This window comes from Gouania willdenowi, chromosome 6 (genome assembly GCF_900634775.1).
Source record: "Gouania willdenowi chromosome 6, fGouWil2.1, whole genome shotgun sequence".
NCBI classification, from domain to species: Eukaryota; Metazoa; Chordata; class Actinopteri; order Blenniiformes; family Gobiesocidae; genus Gouania; species Gouania willdenowi.
The window spans coordinates 70247826-70268334 of NC_041049.1; the positions used below are offsets into that span (position 1 = coordinate 70247826).

A 20509-nucleotide genomic window follows, 5' to 3' on the forward strand; every position below is an offset into this window, starting at 1 on the left:
AAATAAACAACATATTTTACAGGAAAAATACACAAAAGGACAACAGAAATGCACAAAATGCCTCATAAACATACAGAAAATGACTGAAAAACACACAAAATTACTATAAAAACACTTTGTTCTTTCCTGTTAATGCTCAGATTGCTCATTATTCTAAATGCTGACATGATTGTTGATAATGTGGCCCTTCAATCAAACAAACACATTTTCTTGGCCCCCTGTGATAGAAGTTGCCCACCTCTGGGTTAAAGCCATAGAGCTAGTGTTTGACTCGACAGGAAACCGGAAGCTAGAGAGGAAGAGACGCCTATTAAAAAAGACCCAGACAGAGGAGGAGGAGGGGGAGGAGGGGGAGGGGGAGGAGGAGGAGGAGGAGGAGGAGGAGGAAGAGGAGGAGGAGGAGGAGGAGGAGGAGGGGGGGGGGGAGGAGGAGGAGGAGGGGGGGGGAGGAGGAGGAGGAGGGGGAGGAGGGGGGGGCTGTAGGGAAATGTCACAAAAAAAGCTCCAGACAAGCTAGAGAAAATGCTCCCCTACAGCTTCATAACAAACTTAAAGTGCCCTCTCACGGCTCGCTGGAATTTGCTTAAGCTTCCCCCACCCCTTTCTTTTAATAAGTAAACATCAAATATCCATCAGGAATCATCCTCACGTTTTTGTTAATTAACTAATTTAACACAGAAAAAACATGGTTTCCATCCTGTGATGTGTGGGTGATATTTTTGACCTTTAATAGATTTTATATGTGAAAAAACGAACACTGGAATAAGCACCAGGGGCCTCATTTACAAACGCTGTGTACGTACAAAAGAAAGCGGACGCCACTGATAAGCAACTTGGCGAGATAATGTGCGCACCTCCACAACACACCCTGTGAAACTGATACAACCACAGGGGGCGACAGTTCCAACTCTGCTGTTTCATAGACGGTGAGAAGAAGAGCAAAAAAAGGAACTTAAACCATTAAACCAAACCTTCAACCATTTCTGACAAGAACACTGGTTCTTTGCATCAGACAGATTTTACTTGGGTCGGCATTAATGAGCAGCAGTCCATCCTGGTTGTCTGTATTTACATGAACACGGAGCTCTTCTTCTCTTCTTCATGCCGTCTACGAAACAGCAGAGATGGAACTGTCGCCCCCTGTGGTCACACATTTTTTCGGGGGAACTGATTTTTTAGATCAACCCAAAGCAACATAAGTTGTTATTTTGATTGAAAAAGCTTCTAAATGATCCTGAATGCTTCACCTCCTATAGAACTCAATGGACTAAAAGAGGCGACTGGCGTCATCAATGACGTTATTTCAACATGGCGGCACACAGGCTCTCAAACAGTAAACTAGTACCAAGTTAATAAAACAAATATGGTGCAAAATAATGTGTTTTGTTAGGAATAGATCTTCTAATAAGGACATTTCAAAGGTTTTAGGCCACATTTGCCCTTTAAGGGCATTCACCTGACCTTTTATAGGCACTGTATGGGCGGAGCCTGGCCTTTTATAGGCATCGTATGGGCGGAGCAAGGTGTTTTCTCACGTGCAACAACTTTCAAATTGATGGTGGTTTAAAAACTAAAACAGGCGTATTCACTTCCTGGTTTTTAGAATACGCCAGCTGAAGTGATTTTACCTCGGCACACTTTTATAAATGAGGCCCCAGAGCCTTAACTAGAGGAAACTGTGTTTACTAAAGGCACCGCACTAAGTTAAACCAAATGTTGGTGTCAATCAGAGCCACGAAATTATGGAATACACTTCCAGAAAACATCAGAAACTGTGGCAAATACACATTTAAAGCATATCTTAAAAATTGGTTGAAAACAAAGCAGTCGTGCGCCTATAGACGTTATACTTTTTTCTTGGGCTCTTTTTTTAATTTTAAATGTATATGTGGTGTCATGTTTTCTGTCATTAGTTACTTTAATGTTTGTCTCATTGTGTGATGTTGCTTAACTGTATTATATGTTATTGTTCATCTGTATTTTATATCACATGTACCTGCCTTAGGACAACAGAGGAAATTTAGCTAATGCGCTAACGCTAGCATATTTAAGTTGACGCTGTTTTTTTCTGACACATTGATTAATATGTAATGTCCTAATTCAAATAAATAAATAAATGAAATGAATAAATGATTGTAGGTCACCTCGGCGAGTTTGTAGGGCACGATGAGCCGTTCTCCCACAGTCACCGTCTTCCTGGTTGTCAGAGCTTCCAGCAGCATTTCTTCTTTCACCTAAAAAAGCAAACAAAGCACTTTTAGAAAATTAACTTCACTCCATACATGGACTACCCTACAGTACTGTGAGTCCTGAAACCAATTGTGGAAGTTGAATGTTTAATATAATAGAAAACAATCATAATGGTACATCCCCCCCCCCACTAAAAACAGCCACTTTGACGTACGTAGACTAAATCAGCTAAACAGCTTTTTAAATATTTTAGACATTAACAGGAATCCTCCTTGGTTAAATATATTTGTGATATACACACAGAAAATGGTGGATTACCTGCGACACTTCCTAATCCTTAAATCTAAAGTTTTGCTTCTCATTGTCAAAATTTGAACCAAAGATAGACCTTTACGCCACGGAAAATTCCATTAATATTTTGGAGGGGATTTGGATCAATATAATGATTTATCATAATAATGGCTCCCACCTCTGAACCCACTTCTGCTGGAGATTTAAATTACATTTTAATCGCGCTTTGACTATTGTTGTTAGGCTCAGACGCCCACACCAAAAATATTAAAACCTATATTTTCATTGATTAGGAAGCCTAACAAGGTAACCAATAGATAGGAACGAAATTATATGATATATGATAGATATTTGTTTTGACTGTATTTTACAGCTGATTTATGACCTGTTAGCATTAGGGTTGCTAACAGAAAGCTAACACAAGAGGAAAGTTAACATTTATGATGTTATTTCATTTTTATTTCAGGCTCAGTAATTGTGATTGTCATAGTAGTAATACTTTAGTAATAGAGAACGTAACTGTAATTGACCTTCTGAAAAAAAAAATAATAATTGTAGCTTATATGTAGTTGGAAAAAATTGGTGGCTGTAATCATAATTGAATTGCAATTGAACTTGGGTAATTGAAAACGTAATTGTAACTGAAAAAAGGAATTGACCCCTATGTCGATAGCGACAAAACCGTTATTCATGGTGTCATCCAGATGTTTTTAGAAAACACATGTTTAAAGGAATCGGTTTATATTAGATTATCTTCTGTTGTCACTAGTTTATGACTGCCTGTAATATTACTGTACTATTACAGTGTAATAAAAGAACACACAGGGTTTTAGAGGAAGCATGTATGCGTAGTACAAATAAAACTGAGCTTTTAATGTGATAGTCTCTGCCCCCACAAGGCTACTGCACACACGTCTTTAACCATGTTGGCCCCACGTGTTCTCACTTAGGATCCAATGTCATGTGACCTACTATAGAAGCATGTCTATAAAGTTAGAGCCAGCCACACATTGATGTCAGAGCCACACACGCACACGCACACACACACACACACACCATCTCCTCCATCGACAGGGATTATGGGAGTGGACTGAACAGCTGTTGACATCATGTGTATTTTTATGCGCATGTTTGATGTCTTTTATGGTGTCAGTCGACGTCTTTGGATTAAGGAAAAAAGCATAAGTCTGTTCATGTTCCAGTTAATACCATTAGGGATCAGCGTGGGCTTTATTGTGGGAGCTTGTACATTAAAAGTGAGGGAGAAGAAGTCTGTGTGTGTGTGTGTGTGTGTGTGTGTGTGTGTGTGTGTGTGTGTGTGTCATCATCAGACTTAATTGTTAATCCCTCCAATAACACAAGCCTTTTTGCAGACTGCTGATTGGTCTTTTAACTGCTACATTCCCACACATTTCGTTGCTTCGTAACAAGATTGACGTACAACAAAAACCAAAACTCTACGACACATATTTACGAGTTCTGGTCACATTCCAGTAATCCTCACTTTTTGGAGATTAGGTCCAACACACTGAAACGCAAGTCTTTGTGGGTTCCATCCAGGGTTAGGGTAATTTATAATTGCAATTGTGTAATTGATAATTAATTACAACTCGGATCAGATACACTGGTTGGTTTACCCAACGTTTGCATTATCAAGACAAACCGACAGCAAGAATGTTGTCAAAGACTAAAGATAATCCATGGATTTAAACTCATCTCTGAATCCTTTACACTGTAGTGACCCTGAGGGGGCGGGGTCACTGAGATCTGAAATAAAGGCTGGTAAACCAGGTGTGTCCCTAAATGCTTTGGTGGAGCTGTTTGCTCACCTGCTGTGAGGAATTCGCTAACATTGCATCACTAATAGGTGCGTGTATAGATGTGGTTGAGATCGCCATATTTAAATGAACATTTTGCTCGTTCAACGTGGAGACGTGAGAACACAGAAGTTCAACATTACATCTGAAGAAGTTCAATTGGAGGCAAATAGACTTCTCTGTCTGCTGCACAAACATTTAATAATGTAGAAAACTAAATAAACAAATAATAATGTTGATTTTCTACAACCTAATAATATTTTTTCCCCCTAATTTAATGTGTGTGCTCCGTCAGGTCCTGTAACTTTGCTCTTAAAACAGGCAGATTCGGACAGAAACCGTCCTATTGATCTGTTGATGTCATTGATCTGAGTTAATGCAGCAACACATTCTGTCAATCAGCACCATTTGAAGATGATCTACTGAGCGTCATCCAGCAGGTCTGATCTCCTGAGTAGTCACGCACACTCATTGTGCCATCGCTGCGTAAATTACGCAGCTGGTCGTATGATTCTGGCCTGACATCAACGCGACACGAGAGTTTTACGATCAAAACATGGAGAGAAAGACACAGAAGCTCATTGGAGTGACATCCATGGAGCGCCGCGCACAGCGACCACTCCAGACTCCACACACGCCACCGCGGGTGCACGTTCAGCTTTTTATCTCTCACACACACATAACTCTGCATTTTCTTATTCAGTGGCTGTTAATATTGACTATTGTGTTATTTAAATTATTTTCTTATACCAGAAAGGTTAACTGTAGTCTTCTTTCCATCTCCGCTATGTTTTCTGTCAACATTTACTGCAGCTGATCTCTGCGTGTGTGTTTGCACCTGTTGCCAGTCGCACTTTTTTTTTTTACCGCAAACAGTTCCTGGTTTGATGAATTGCATTGCAACCACTGCATTCATTTATTTGCATTTCCTCTTCCCATGTTTTGCACCCCTTATGAGCTCCGCCTACTTTACATATTCATCAGAGGTAAACACACTAAATGAATTGAGGGCGCATTGCGACACGCAGAAGATGTGCCGTCCTGTACCCCTTATTAGCACATGGAGTGATGTTTGCACACGTTTTATTACCTTTAAATTTTTAGTGAATCTGCCTCTTAGTTTTCCTTCTTTCGTCATCTCTGCTCATACACTGAAATGTGTCCCAGCAGACAAATTGAAATCACGCCTGCACCAACTATGAGTCATTCAAATAAACTCCAAACATTGACCGATCAGAGCATGTGGCCAACATGTGGCTGGGCGCCGCTCTAAAGGAAAGTCCCTCAGACCTGTCTGTGTGTGTGCGTGTGTGTGTGTGTGTGTGCGTGTGTGTGTGTGTGTGTGTTGCAGGCTCTCCTCAGTCATAACATCTCATGCTGTTGACAGGACTCTCCAGCAGGCTTTGGACATGTTTTGTCAGCGCCTTAACAAGCACATCCGGCTAATGGCAGTGGTTTGTAATGGTCTGACTGGGAGGTGACACGTTCCCCCCGTCCCGTGGTGCATCTGAATTTGTGGTTGTTTGAACCGTCGTCGTACATGTTTTGGTTAGTGTGTGTGGTCTGAAGTGTAAAGAATGAGTCCTAATGTAGCACAACAGCATTAACGGGTAAACACGGCGTGATGTGTTGAAGTCACACGCTGTGGATAGATGAATACACAGTCTACAGGAGATAGCTCTGTGTAAACAATATAGTCATTTAACGCAGGGGTTCTCAACCTTGGGGTCGGGACCCCATTTGCTGTTGCGAGACACGGGGAGGGAGTCGCCAGATGCCTTTAAGAAACTAAGAATCATTTTTGAACAATTTGAGCTCATTTTTATAGCTTTTTTTCTGCAACTACACCAATACTTGCCATATTTTAACCTATTTTCATCACTTTTTCTTGCCATGTTTTTGTTCCTTTTTACATTACTTCCATTTCTGCCACTTCTCAAATTTCACTGCCTTTTCTGCACATTTATTGTCCACTTTTAAGACATTTTCAGCACTGATAAACTCTTTCCATCACTTTTCCACCTAATGTTGCAAATGTTGACCCATTTTTGTCACTTTTAACCATTTTTTTTTTTTTTGCCAATTTAACAACATTCACGATTTTTCATGCCCATTATTTGCCAGTTTTAACTAATTGTTCCTACTTTTTTCTGCCACTTTTAAGCCAATACTGACACTTTTAACCATTTTTAAAAAAAACCTTTTCTGTCTGTTTTCGTCCACTCTAATTTGCAATTTTTAACCAATTTCTGTGGTTTTTAAAATCCCATTTCACCACCTTTTACAGCATTTTCGGGTCATTTTTAGCCCATTTTATTTCTGATAAAAACAATTTACATCTTTAAGATGACTAAATGCTATGGCCCAAATAATAATAAACTTCCTGGATAACAGTGGATATTATGTAGATAAATAAATAAATGACACCTTTATTTTGGAGGTCGTGGGCTGAAAAGGCTGATTTAACACACTGTTGCATTTGGACACTTGTCAAATTATAATAAATGCCATTGCTTTAATATGTGGAAATGTAATAATCAAATACATTTCTACAGATTGTTGTGAGGTGGGTTTTTAAAGCTGCTCATTGTGTTTTAGCATTTAAAATACAGTAACACCTTTACATTTATCATTCCATCTACTAATGCACTATTTTAACCCATTGAAATTTGACCTGACATTCAAATGACTTAAAAGATAAAACAAAGCATTACAAAAACAATCAAAACCATCTTAAAATTATACTTAAAAGATGAATGTAGTGAACTTTAATAAACAAACCCCACATCTCAGCCACGCACTGCATTGTGGGATTGAGTCGAAGGCTACACTAACCAAAATATGCAAACGATAATCAGCAGAGACTAGAGAAATACTGTCATGCACATTTCTGGCAGAATTTCCTCCTCAGAATTTCCGCCAAGTATCAGTGTATCAGAGATCTGCTTTGAATCTGGTTTTTCCTTCAAAATAAGTTTTCATTAAGGTGTCGCAGCCTGTTTTGTCTCTGTAAAAGTTTTAGTTTTCATATAAAAATTGCATTACATTTATTTTTTTCTTTCAAACTAAAATCAAGGAGCTCAACGCAAAAAACACTAGAAAAAAATCTTTGATATGAAACTTAACCTATATTTAACCCAATAATTTCAAGCATGAAAGTTTTCTCTAAAATGTAATCAATAATCCTGGTACTAAACGTGATGATAATAGATGTGTCTGGTGTCTAATAAACATAATATCATAATATGAATGTTGCTGCAGAGAGCAGGTGAACCCTAGGTTATGAACTTTTGTAATCATCCCTATTATTATTATTATTACTATGATTATGGTTATTATAATTATATCTACCTAATTTGTAATATTTGTATTCGTATTAACATCTTGATTGCATTTAATTTACTCTTTTTATTATTTTATGTATCTTATTTTCATTTTTTGCTCCATTTTTTTAATGTATTATGTAAAAATATGTACATTTCATCACTACTTATGATTATGATTATGATGTAGAAAGGGAGAGGGAGGGATATGAGGGAAAAAATGCATGTTAATATCTGTAAAATAAAAATAACAATAACAAAAAAATACATAAATACATAAAAATGAATAAAAAATTCAAATCAAGAATTGAAGACGTGAGTGTGTGTATATTGTGTACCTCCAGCAGCTCTGACACAATGGGCAGCACCTCTGGGTTACAGATGTCGATGGAGTCGTCCCTGTAGGTTTTCTTCTTGTAACGAATGTTTCCCAGGTGGAGAATCGCAGACAGAAGTGAGAAGATCCTAAAACAGGGAAGAGAAGGATTCCATCCATCACATCAGTGTTTTTATACATTTAAAAAAAACACTCCATTAATACATATTGCATAGCTCCAACCAGGGATGGGGTCCATTACACGTTTCAGTTACAATTACCGCACGTCCTCAATTACAATTGTTTTTTATTCTCAGAAAGTCAATAACTATTATGTTCTCAATTACTAAAGTTAAATCACAATTAATCAATTACTGAGTCTGAAATAAATAACCTAATAAAAGTTAACCTTCCTCTTGTGTTAGCATTCTGTTAGCATCTCTAATGCTAACTGGTCTTAAATCAGCTGTAACATACACTAAAAACTAATATCTATCATCTATTGATTACCTTGTTAGGCTTCCTAATCAATGAAAATACAGGTTTTAATATTTTTTGTGTGGGCGTCTGTCAGTTTACCCCTAGATTTATATATATTTTTAATGATAAAATGTGTGAAAGCTTGATATGAAACATATTGTTTTAATAATTTTTAACTACGTGTGTGTAGAACTGTACATAGAACTGTAACGTGGTTCCACAGTTTAGCGTTAATTTATAATTGACATTTTTAATAAAATTTTCATGGCAATTACAATTACAAAGTCAATTATCTGAACTCAATTACAATTTAAAGCAGATTACAACAGCAACAGATTTAGAATTACAATTACATTATAATTACGCCGTAATTGTAATTAATTATTAATAACAATTGACCCCAACCCTGGCTCCAACTGACACCTACTGACTTATACTGTAGTTACTGTAGTTAATGTATGCTAATCCATAGCAGAGTAGTACATTAAAAACATTAAAATTAATTTTTTTTTTTCAGAAACCCAAAACAAAGATTCTCCACTTATGGAACATACAGTAAATGTGTGCTGCAGATTTATTTTTTGTTTTGAAGGGTATGTGCTGCTATCTACAGTACGTACACAATAAAATGGTTAAATAAACGAGTTTACTACGTACAGTGGTGTTTGTGTTCCTAATCTTACTGTTTGCGAGTGGCGGGGAGGAATCCAACCATCTCCATCGCCAACTGCAGACGCTCAAAGTCGTGTTTCAGATCTTCTCCTTCCACAGTGAAGCAGTCCTGCTGGTGTTGGTAGAGAAACGCACAAAAAGAGGGACATTAGGACCATGATTTCAGTTAATACACACCTCCAGGTTATTAGTAACTTCTATGTGTGTCAAACTCAAGGCCCTGGGACCAAATATGACCCTTTGGAGCGTCCATTTTGGCCCGTAGGAGAGAGTAAAAATGACAGAAAACGTAAATAATTGTGTCAGTGAAACTCAATAATATTTGTAGGGGCTCACAGTTTCCCTGGTGTTTATATCGCATGATTACAGTCATTTTTTTTATGTTAAACTGTTGAAAAAAACTCAAAATTCTTACAAAATACTTAAAATTTTCACAAATTATTCCATGATATTTCCCTTAATTAAATAGAAATTGGTCAATAAATGAAGGAAATAAGAGATGCAGGTTGATATCTACTGTGGTCCATCACCAGTGAATTATTATTTTAATTAAACACAAACCTGGGGAACCATGTTACAGTTTACACACACACACAGTACGTAGTTAACAATTATTAAAATGGGTTTCATATCAACTTTTCCCGCTACATGTCAGTTCTCTGGAGGATCGTTTTACCATTAAAAGATATTAAAATCGAGGGGCAGAAAAAAAATATTATGACCAATATTCTCATTGATTATGAAGCCAAACAAGGTAATGAAGAGAAGAAAAACAGATAAAAAAAGTCATATTTTTTAGTGTATTTTACAGCTGATTTAAGAAAAGGGTCAAAGCCGACCAGTTAGCATTAGAGATGCTAACAGAAAGCTAACATAAGACAATGTTTAAGTGTTATTAGGTTATTTATTTCAGTAATTGTGATTCGTTGTAATTCAACTTTAGTAATTGAGTTTCAGGGGAAAAATTATAATTATTTAAACTGTAATGGGAAAAAATGGTGGTCACCAATAATTAAAGACATTATTGTAATTGAAAGTTTTAATTTACCCCAACACTGGCCATCACTGTGGCTAAATGTCATGCATGGAAACGTCAGTCTTTTAATTTATGGGAATTTTAGCTAAACTCAGCTCAGGCTTTTGTTTTTATATAACCATATTATATCATTTTATGGTTAATAAGAGAGAAGAATATGACATTACAGCTCAGCTGTACTAAATACATTGAGAAAAATTCAAACTGTTGCAAATATTGAAGTATATAAAGTAGAAATGTCTTCCAATAACGAAAGAAAATAATAATAATAATGTGAGCCATTCACTGACGACAGAACTCAGAGAGAGGGCGTGTATCTGTGACTCCTCCCTCTGGCTCAAAATGTGAGCCATGAACATTCTTTTCCTCCTCTCCCCTTCCAATGTTTATCTTTTGTTCATCCTTTCTAGAAAAAACAAAGCCTAAAACTAGCAGATGTTTTTATGATCTGTTCAGTAAATGTGGATGCGTTATGTGAGAGTTGTAAGATGATTTATTGGTAATATTCAGGTGATCAGGGCCAATTACCTGCAACTTCTACCACAGCAGGGGCCACAAAAATGTGTTTGTTTGATCAAAGGGCCACATTATGAACATTCATGTCAGCATTTAAAATAACAGGAAATTTATAGTAATTTTGTGTTTTTCTGTCATTCTGTGTGTTTGTTGATGTCTTGCTGGTTTTGATTGCATTTTGTGTATTTTTCCTGTAAAATGTATGTTTTTTTGGAGTCATATTGTGTATTACTGTTGTCGTTTTCTTCATTTTTGTAGTAGTTCTGTGGGTTTTTGGAGTATTTTCTGTTTTGTTCTCGTCTTTAACTGTATTTTCCTGCATTATTGTAATTTTTTTTTTTTTTTAAAAAAACAATGTATTCTTGTTTTTGTTTAGTGTATTTTTTTTTGTTCATTTTGAACGTTGGCTTTGGTGACCGCATAAAATTAGAGTGAGGGTCACCAGTTGCCCATGTCGGCCTGCAGGTCTGCAGCCCTCTGGGACCCAGAAAACTCCAAAAAGCGACATTACGATTCACACAGGGTTGGTTCACTGCTCAAGTCTGCTGTGGTTCTGTTCCATTAACACAAGCATGCACAGCACACCCACAGACCCACTGGGAACGACACAAAAAGGCAGAACAATGTCCTCACAAATGTATAATAATAATATTGGCTTGGGTTTATATGGTGCTCATCATGCCAGTGGTGGTAAGCTACGATGTAGCCACAGCTGCCCTCGGATACTGCATACTGACAGAAGGATGACTGCCATTTCGCACCGACAATTCATACCCATTCATGTGGGTAAAGTGCCTTGCTCAAGGACACAATGACTTGGATACAGCATGATTTGAACCTCCAACCCTCCGGTTATTGGACGACCCACTCGACCAATGTATCATGACTGAGCAAAAAGCTCTAGATTAAGATCTATAGTCACATAATATTATGTTTATTTTACTATGCTATCAATCATTTCTATCGTACAAAGCGATCTATTAAAATCCTGTTTGCCATGAAATGATTTATTAATAATGACATTTTACTAAAGCCTGAAAACTTATGGCACCAGTGAAGTAAATGTAACTCTCTGAGGGAACCTGAAATGTCAGAAAAGCACAAAATACAGTAGATAAATAAAGCATTAAGGTGGCCTGAAGCTTAGGGAATCAGACTTACAGTATAACCAGAGGGTTGCCGGTTTGAATCCACTGTTTGTAATGTGCTGAAATATTCCGGGCTGGGAAAGACTGTTCTAACATACTTATGATTCACGTCGGCCGGTTTTCCAGACAAAAACAACATTTTACACAGTGACCAGACATTCCACAACATCAACAACATCAAAACATCAAAACAGGCACAAAATGCAAAACCCCAGCCACCAAAGCCCAGGGCGCTGCACCGACTGCCCCCATCAACAGCCCACACCCACCGACGTCAAAGTTAATCTTCTCTTCAATAATACAGTAAAACTCAGCATCTGGACACGCCCTTTGCGTTTCTATGTTTACTGCATCCATCCCCACATTGATCAATGACACAAGTCCAAGGTTAAATGAAAAGCCAGGAGTGGCACAGCTGCTCAAACAGCTGTGAGTGGAGACGATGACATCATCTCCTTTGGACGGTGGGGTTACAGACAAATGAGGTCATCTACTGACCCTGGACAGACATAGTTTAGTGTAACGACAGACACGGGCGTGTCCTCTTAGGTTTCAGAAATATGAAAACATACGGAAAAACATTCTTTAAAGAAAAAATGTCACGTCTGTTTTTAGGATTTTGGCTCTTAACTCTTTGTTTTATGTAACATTGAAAACGTTACATAACATTTCATTGAGATTCAACTAATTAAAAAAAAAAATCTGGTGTTTTTCATTTTATTTTCAGGCAGAACTGATTAAAATATTGACAATTTTTGGCTTTTGTGATGAAAATTTGCGTGTAGTTTAGTTGAGTCAATGGGTTGGTAGATTGATTCCTTATGTGTCAATCTGACAGGATGGATGTGAAAAATTAAAGGCGTTTCATTTACCGTCCACGTGACCTTAGTCCAAACTTTCTCTGCAGCTGAAGCCATTTGTCAGACAGGATTGTTTCTTTAGTTTATGCCATTCTTCAGCAGATGTGCATCTTTAGAGACATTATATATGTTGAATGTGTTTGTTTAACTCATCAATGACATTAGGAATACAGATTTTAATGTGTAAAAACTCAGGAATCTACACTGGGCTGAGAACCCAAACTTTCACTTGTCTGACATAACCTGCTTCATTTTTGCTGTTTTTTTGTTACACTCAGTTTTAATCCCAAAGAAAACCTAAACATCTGAATCGTTGCTACTTTAAGTGCTACGTCATGTGACAACATCGGAGCCCGGGGCCCAAATCTGGCCTTTAAAGCAGGAGAAAGTAAAACTGACAAAGAAAACATAAATCATTGTATAAATTACAAATTCACTTGTACAGAATTCACCAACTCCAAATTAACAAATTCAATGAAGCTTAATATTTGCAGGGCTTGCAGTTTTCCAGAGCTTATATCACCCGACGGCAGTCATTTTTAATTGTTAACTATTGAAATAACACAATTCTTCCAACATCCTGTAATTTCCTTTATTGTATTTCATCAAATTAAATCAATTCTAAAATTGGTCACAGAATCAAGAGAATTTAAAATAGATGTTGATGTGCACATTAGGGCAAACATTGTTTAATAATGTTGTTTTTACTGGAGACAGTAGCAGCAACTCTATTATCAAGGAACGTACAGTACGTCCCATTAAGAGATGCTGAGTCACTTCAAACACGTCTAATTCATCCCACTGAGCAAATATTACACACACACTAAAAAAAGACTGACCACATCCACCACACGTCTAAGAGAGAAGGTTCAGAATGTTGAAGTCATCATTAAGAACAAACAGCTTAGTGGAACATGGAAGATAGCAGCAGGGTGGTGTAGGTCTGGGGGGTCTAATAATAATAATAATAATAATAATATCCTGAGATGACTACAAACATATTTCTAAAATTTGTTTAAACTAATTTTAAAATTACCAAAGCAATATACTTGTAAACTCAAGTCAGAAAAAGCTGAATTCTGATTGGTTGAATCAACAGTTTGAGAGGCAAAAAACGACACTTTTACACATACAATCGCTAACAATTCCAATTATTAACAATTATTAACAGATCACCCATAAATGACAAAAGGACCAATTACAAAATCGGTAACTGACACTAAACATACATTTCCTCTAGCTTTAGGTCATCTGGCCCACTGGGCACCGTCCCGGTTGGCCATCCATCCAAAATGGGCCGGTCTGGTCCGCTACATTGTTTTTGACAAGCGAGTGGAGGCAGACATGGTAACAGGTGGCCAAAAATGGTCCAAAAGTGCCAAAAAATGTGGTAAGAAAAGAGTGTGAAGTGACTAAAATGGGCCAAAAGCAGTCAAGAGTGGCCAAAAACGGGCAAATAAAGAGGAACCAGGTGGAATGTAATGGCAAAGGATAGCTTAAATGGGTAAAATGTGGCAAACAATAGTGAAAAAGTGGAAACAATTTGTATTTATTGGGCAAAAGTTTGCTTATTTGGATGAAAAGTGGCCAAACAAAATAAAAGAAAGGACAAAAATTGGCTAAAAGTGTGAAAAAATGGACAAGAAAAAGGGGGATTTATTGGCAAAAGGAGCTAAAGTTGGAAAAAAGTGTCAGAACTTTTTGAAAAGGGGCAAAAATGGGACAAAGAAAATAGTTAAAAAGGGGTTAAAACATTTCCCCCTTTAAAGGTTTTATGGGGAATAATAATTTAAATTAAGACATAAAGAGCCACATGTTGAGAATCACTGACTTAATAACAGCGTCTGGACACGTCATTGGAATAAAGTGAATCATGACTTTGGCTTTAGGGGTACATCCTGAACCTTCCTTTTAGAGATGTTTGTTTTCAGATGCAAACTTTTATTTCCCAGCACAAACCACAGTTGGTTTAAAGGGACCACCGATAACGAACTGTTGGAAAACTATAAATATTTAGAGGTTTTTCAATGTGCCTTATTCCAGTGGTTCTCAACCTTTTCAGCTCGTGACCCCCAAAATAAAGGTCCCAGAGAGCGGGGACCCCCACTGTAGCTGAAGGTGGTTGAACACAGACATGAACATTGAAGAACAGTCATGTGGAGACAGGACCATCTATAAGGGGGAATAAAGGGGAGAGATGTTTGGGGTCCATCCATAAAGTCAGTAAAATGATGGTCCATTGTTCTATGAATCTGTGATAACCACATTTATTTATTCATCTGAATAATATCCACTGTTATCCAGGAACGTTTATTAATATTATTATAGTCATCTTAAAGATGGAAATCCTGGTTTTAATCACTAATAAAGTGGGTTCAAAGTGACCAAAAATAGGAGGAAAGGTGGTTAAGTGTGATTTTAAAAACAACAGAAACTGGTTAAAAGTGAGTGAATGTGGTTAAATTGGCAAAAAAAAAGCATAAAATATGGTGAAAAGAGGTTAAAAGTGACACTAATGGGTCAACATATGTGACATTAGGTGGAACAGTGGTGAAAAGTGTTTATAAGTGCTGAACATGTCTGGAAAGTGGAAAAAATGTGCAGAAAATGCCTCAGAAATGGAAGTAATGTAACAAAAATGCATTATTAGGAGCAAAAATATGGCAAGAAAAAGTGAAGAAAATAGGTTAAAATATGGAAACTTTGGTGTAGTTGCAGAAAAAAGGTATTTAAAAAAAAAAAGTCAAAAATGGGCTCAAATATTCTTAAAGTTTCTTGAAGGCGACCTCTTCCCAGTGCCCCGCGACCCCAAGGTTGAGAACCCCTGCCTTATACCATATATCAGAAGCTGAAGATGTTTGATTCAGGTTCGTGTCCCTTTAAACCCGTTTCCTCAGAAAGTCTGACAAACAGACGTCAGCTCAGGTCAACAGTTCACACCAATCTTACAAAAGCAGGCGGATGCACAAAAGCCAAGAACGAACACAACCAACACTGGCTCCTAAAACGACACACCCAGGAACACAGACGCACACAAACGGGCGTGTCACCCTCGGATACTGACCAGCTCACTCTCATAGTAACCGTCCCAGTGGAGTTTGTGCGATTTCTTTGTCATCTGGAAGCAAGGCAGAGTGCGTTAGAGCCTCGATTACACGCAGCCTTTAGGAAAGGAAGCAAATGACACATGCTTGTTGACGCTCGAGGATTTACTAACATTACATATGCACAGGTAGACGTGCACAAACACCCTCATGGTCACAATCACCCAATCCTTTACCAAGCTTGATCAGAGACGATGTCAAATAATCAGAATGATAGAAAAACAAAACATTGAAACATTAAAGCAGACAATATTTAGTCAAATATGATCTTTAATGTTCTATAAAGCAGTGGTTCTCAACCTTTATAGCCCATAGTATATAGCCATCTTAAAGATGTACATAAATCATTGCTTTAATCAGAAATTCAATGGGTAAAAAGTGAAAAAAAAGGTAAAAAAGTGTCAGCAATGGAACAATTAGTTTAAACTGGTAAATAATGGGCTTGACAAATGGTGAATGTGGTTAAATTGGCAAAAATAAGCATGAAATATGATGAAAAGAGGTTAAAAGTGACAATAATGGGTCAATATATGTGACATTAGGTGAAAAAAAAAGTGCTGAAAATGTCATGAAAACTGATAAATAAATTGATATAAACATAAAATGCATTAAAATGTGATGAAGTGTCAGAAATGGGAGTAATTTAGTAAAAATGAATTAAAAGGAGCAAAAATATTGCAAGAAAAAGTGATGAAAATAGGTTAAAATATGGAAAGTTGGGTTTAGTTGCAGAAAAATAATGAAAAAAATATGCAAAATTGGGCTTAAATTGTAAAAAAACAACATTCTTAGTTTCTTGACGGCATCTGGCGACCCCCTTCCCAGTGTCTCGTGACTCCACAGCGGGTCCAGACCCCAAGGTTGAGAACCTCTGCTATAAAGTACAATACTTTTTGTATGCCATTCTTTGCTTTTCAGATTTGTGCACAATGTCACACTTGGGTTCCTACAATTAATCAATGAGAGACAAAAAGGAAATCAATAACTTTTGAAACATGAAATAGTTAAAGACACATGTTTAGGATAGTAAATGATCTATATAATCAATATAAATGAACGCTGAATGATTATCTGTCCTTGAGGTGTGGTATTGATTTGTATTTATATTTCTATATCCTACTCATGGTTCAATGAATCAAACATCATATACTAGATTTTCACTGTAAACACACCGTTTATTGCCATTATTGGAAAAGTTTTGCATTGCATTGTGGGATGTAAAGTCCCGTAAACAGATGCATAGAAGTGTTTTTACTTCATCTTTACTGTGATTTATTGTACTCCCTGTGATATCAGAATGCAGTAAAAACTGTTTGATGAACCTAAACTCCACATCCCAGAATGCAATGCAATGAGTTTTTAAGGTTAAGATTAAAACAACATTTTGGGATTTTTTTTTAATTTGATCAATGAGGCCTAAACTATGGATTTATATGATAAACACTGTACGTGTCCTGCCTTTAATCATTGTTTAACAGTAGCTCAAAGCACTTTTTGATGGTTTAGTCCTTTATTTATTGTTTGATTCTATGCACAGAACTACTCTTTATATGTCCTATATAGTTTAGATGGATAGATTTTTAACCTCTTTCTGTGCAGCGTTTGCATGTTCTCCACCAAGAAAGGTTTTGTCTCCATTAAAACACCATATTATGTTAAAGTGTGACTAAATGTGGAAACAGAAGACCACTCCACCTTCACCACGTACAGTATACGATCAGTCACTCTTCTCTGTATGTAAGGAATGTGGAGCTACAACAACAACAACCAAAACATGTGCTCAAGGCGCGCTCGGCATGGTTTCATCTCAGATTTTCATGGTTGCTATGGAAACAGAGCTGCGCAGTAATGAGCAGCCGGCTCATTACTGCAGGATGAGGGGAGGGGCTGTTGTTGTTGTTTTTGTTGGGTTGATTATGGAAGGGGGGGGGACACTGCTTTTCTTAGAAAAGGAATGAAATGAGAGAATGTTGATATTTTTTTCATGGATCGCACCGTAAAGAATGAAAGCCTCACACATCGGCGACAAACAAAAACAGATGCACAGCAGAATGGTGCACAGTACACATATGTGCAGGTCTTGGAGCGTGAACAAACATTCTCCCACACTCACGCATGGACGAATGCACGTTTGCACTAATTATCAACAGCTGTGAGCGTCTGAAAATAGTTCCTGCTATAAAAGAACAAGATTGTGCTGTTACGTGTTTTGGGTTTTTATATATTTTCCTCAAAGTTGCCATTTATTTATTGGTCAGGCAGTTTCACATTTCCATACAGACGAAGGATTGGTCTTCTTTTTGAAAAGGATGTTAAGTTGAGGTTTTGTTCATTCAGACAAAGTTTTTCAGGACATTCTTTATCTCCTGACATTTGTTGACTGTCAACTGCTAGTCTTCGTCAGAAGAGTTCTGCTGATTGACTTTGAAGTTTCACTTTACTTTCATGTTCCAGCGAGACTAATTTTGTCTTTTTGAAAAGTATTTTAAGTTGAGGTTTTGTTTATTCAGACAAGGTTTTTCAGAAATGTTTTATCTCCTGACATTTGTCAGAGGAGTTCTGCTGATTGACTTTGAAGTTTCATTTGACTTTCATGTAATAGTTCCAGCGAGATTCATTTTGTCTTCTTTTTTAATAGTATGTTAAGTTGAGGTTTTGTATATTCAGTAGTTGACAGTCGAAACATAGAGATAAAACAATTCCTGAAAAACCTTGTCTGACTAAATGAAACCTATACTTAACAGAATAAACTTTCACCTTTTTATTAATTTTAACACTTCTTGGTTTTTTTTTTTTACACTTCAGCACTACCACATGATGAAAAACCTCATTATTTGTAATAATCAACATGTTTAATGGGTGCAAACCTGGTTGAGGTAGTGATACTCCTCAGGCTTGAGCAGATGGAAGGTCTTTCTCTCTTCTTCACTGGTTCCTGCCAGCAGGTAGTAAAAGACATGGTAGTTCCTGCAAACACATAACAAAGTTGAAACCATGACTCATCAATATCTGTTTGTTTATTTTTTCATTTCATTCAAGACATTAAAACATTTCTTTCTCCTCCACACTGAAAAAAAGAAGAATTAAAAAGGAGCAGAAAGAAGTTCCCCTTCATAAAAAATTAATTACATTAAACAAAGTTACACTTCTGCCTCATATTTCTTCAACATAATACATTTCATATTCTTTTTGAACAGATGAAGTGATCTGTCATCATTTAAACTGTTCCGTAGTTTGACCCCCCTGAACTGAAATGCACCTTTCTTTTGTCCCTGTTTTTAAAATATCTTTATTCCTCACAAGTTATATTTAGCCTACTTTCTCTCTAATTATTATTACTATTATTTTTTTATTTTTTTTTGCAGATTTGCAGGTAAGATTTTTAAATGAGCTTTGTACATGGTTTTTAAAATGTTGTATTCAACCAAATTATGAAATTTTAATTACATTTTGCTATATAAATATTGGGGTTGTATATTCCATATTTGCACTTCCACTAATAATTCTCAGTGCTTGTTTCTGTAAAAGAAAAAGTGAAAATATTTATGTATAAATAACAGGCACTGGCCCACACTTCAATACATTAAGTCAGATACGGAACAATCTGTGACTGTTTTTCCTTGTAAAAAAACAGCCACAATTTAGGATATTTTAACTTTTGTGTAATCTTAATGCAATTTCTATGATAACTTATCATCTATCATAACACCCAAAAATGTAATCTCATTTGTTCTTTGTATTTCAATTCTTTTAATAGATAAAGAAGTTCATAATATCTGATGTTTTCGGACCAAAAATCTTAAATATTTGCCTTTTGTATCTGGCCTTTCACTTCCTTAGTTCATTTTATTCAATATACAGTAGCTTCACACTTAACTTTTAAACACTGTAATTGTTTGCTTTGTGTATATATATATATATATATATATATATATATTAGTTGTACCCCCCCCTCAGAAAAAAAAAAAATTAAATTACCAGCCACCCCTAAATTGTAGCAAAAGTATGTCACGAACATAATATTCAATAAACCACTAAAATATAGTAGAACAGATTTATAAAATACAAGTAATAGATATGGAGTATTTAGGTTATTGCAGTTTTTTTCAGGACCCCATGTGGCGCCAGCCTGGAATTAAAATGGGGTTTAAATGTCTAGTAATTGGTAAAAAAAAAAAAAAAAAAATGTAGGTTAAAAATAGATTAAAATTCTAATTTTACATTTTTAGGAGAATTATTATCATTGTTCAAATGCACATCACACACACATTAAATATGAAATAACTATCTTGTACGTTATCTTTCTCAAATATAAATCTAGTTAAATTAAAATGCAGTATAAAATATCTAAGGTTACTGTGTACAGTAATACTGGCTACTCTGTAAACTTTGATAAACATGATCAAAAGCTAATTCTAGAAAAAAATGTCTCTGGGGTCGCTGGACATTTGTGATATAAAAATGGGGTCACGTCCCAAAAAAGGTTGGGAAGTTCTGGGTTAATGTGAAGAAGAAAAAAAAGCTGATATAAGAATACTAGTATAGTTTCCAGGTAGAAACTTACAGAATGGGCCCCACAAGATGGTTTGTACCCAGGGCCCAAAATGTGGCGCTACGCCCTGCAGTGGGGGTACAGTATGTGTACCTCTAAGGGTACGCGATGAAACCACAGGGGGTGCTTAAAAGTGAGAAAGAGGAAACTTAAACAAAAGCATTAAAAATATGAGGTTTCATCATTTTTATTTTTAATTAAAAA

The 20509-nt window shown here is 36.5% G+C and overlaps 1 protein-coding gene across 8 annotated transcripts in view; it reads right to left on the reverse strand.

Moving 5' to 3' along the window:
- The window catches only part of LOC114464702 (unconventional myosin-IXa-like), a 175644-nt gene that overhangs the window by 68501 nt on the left and 86634 nt on the right, over nt 1-20509 (reverse strand). For 4 of the 8 annotated variants that reach the window (XM_028449178.1, XM_028449177.1, XM_028449174.1 and 1 more), the window contains exons 5-9: nt 18621-18720; nt 15714-15767; nt 9101-9201; nt 7960-8086; nt 2145-2234 (exon numbers count right to left, since the gene is read on the reverse strand). In XM_028449178.1, coding sequence (XP_028304979.1) covers nt 2145-2234; nt 7960-8086; nt 9101-9201; nt 15714-15767; nt 18621-18720 — 472 coding nt within the window. The remainder of the gene's footprint in view (nt 1-2144; nt 2235-7959; nt 8087-9100; nt 9202-15713; nt 15768-18620; nt 18721-20509) is intronic. The other 4 variants (XM_028449179.1, XM_028449173.1, XM_028449176.1 and 1 more) reach the window with 3 other exon arrangements.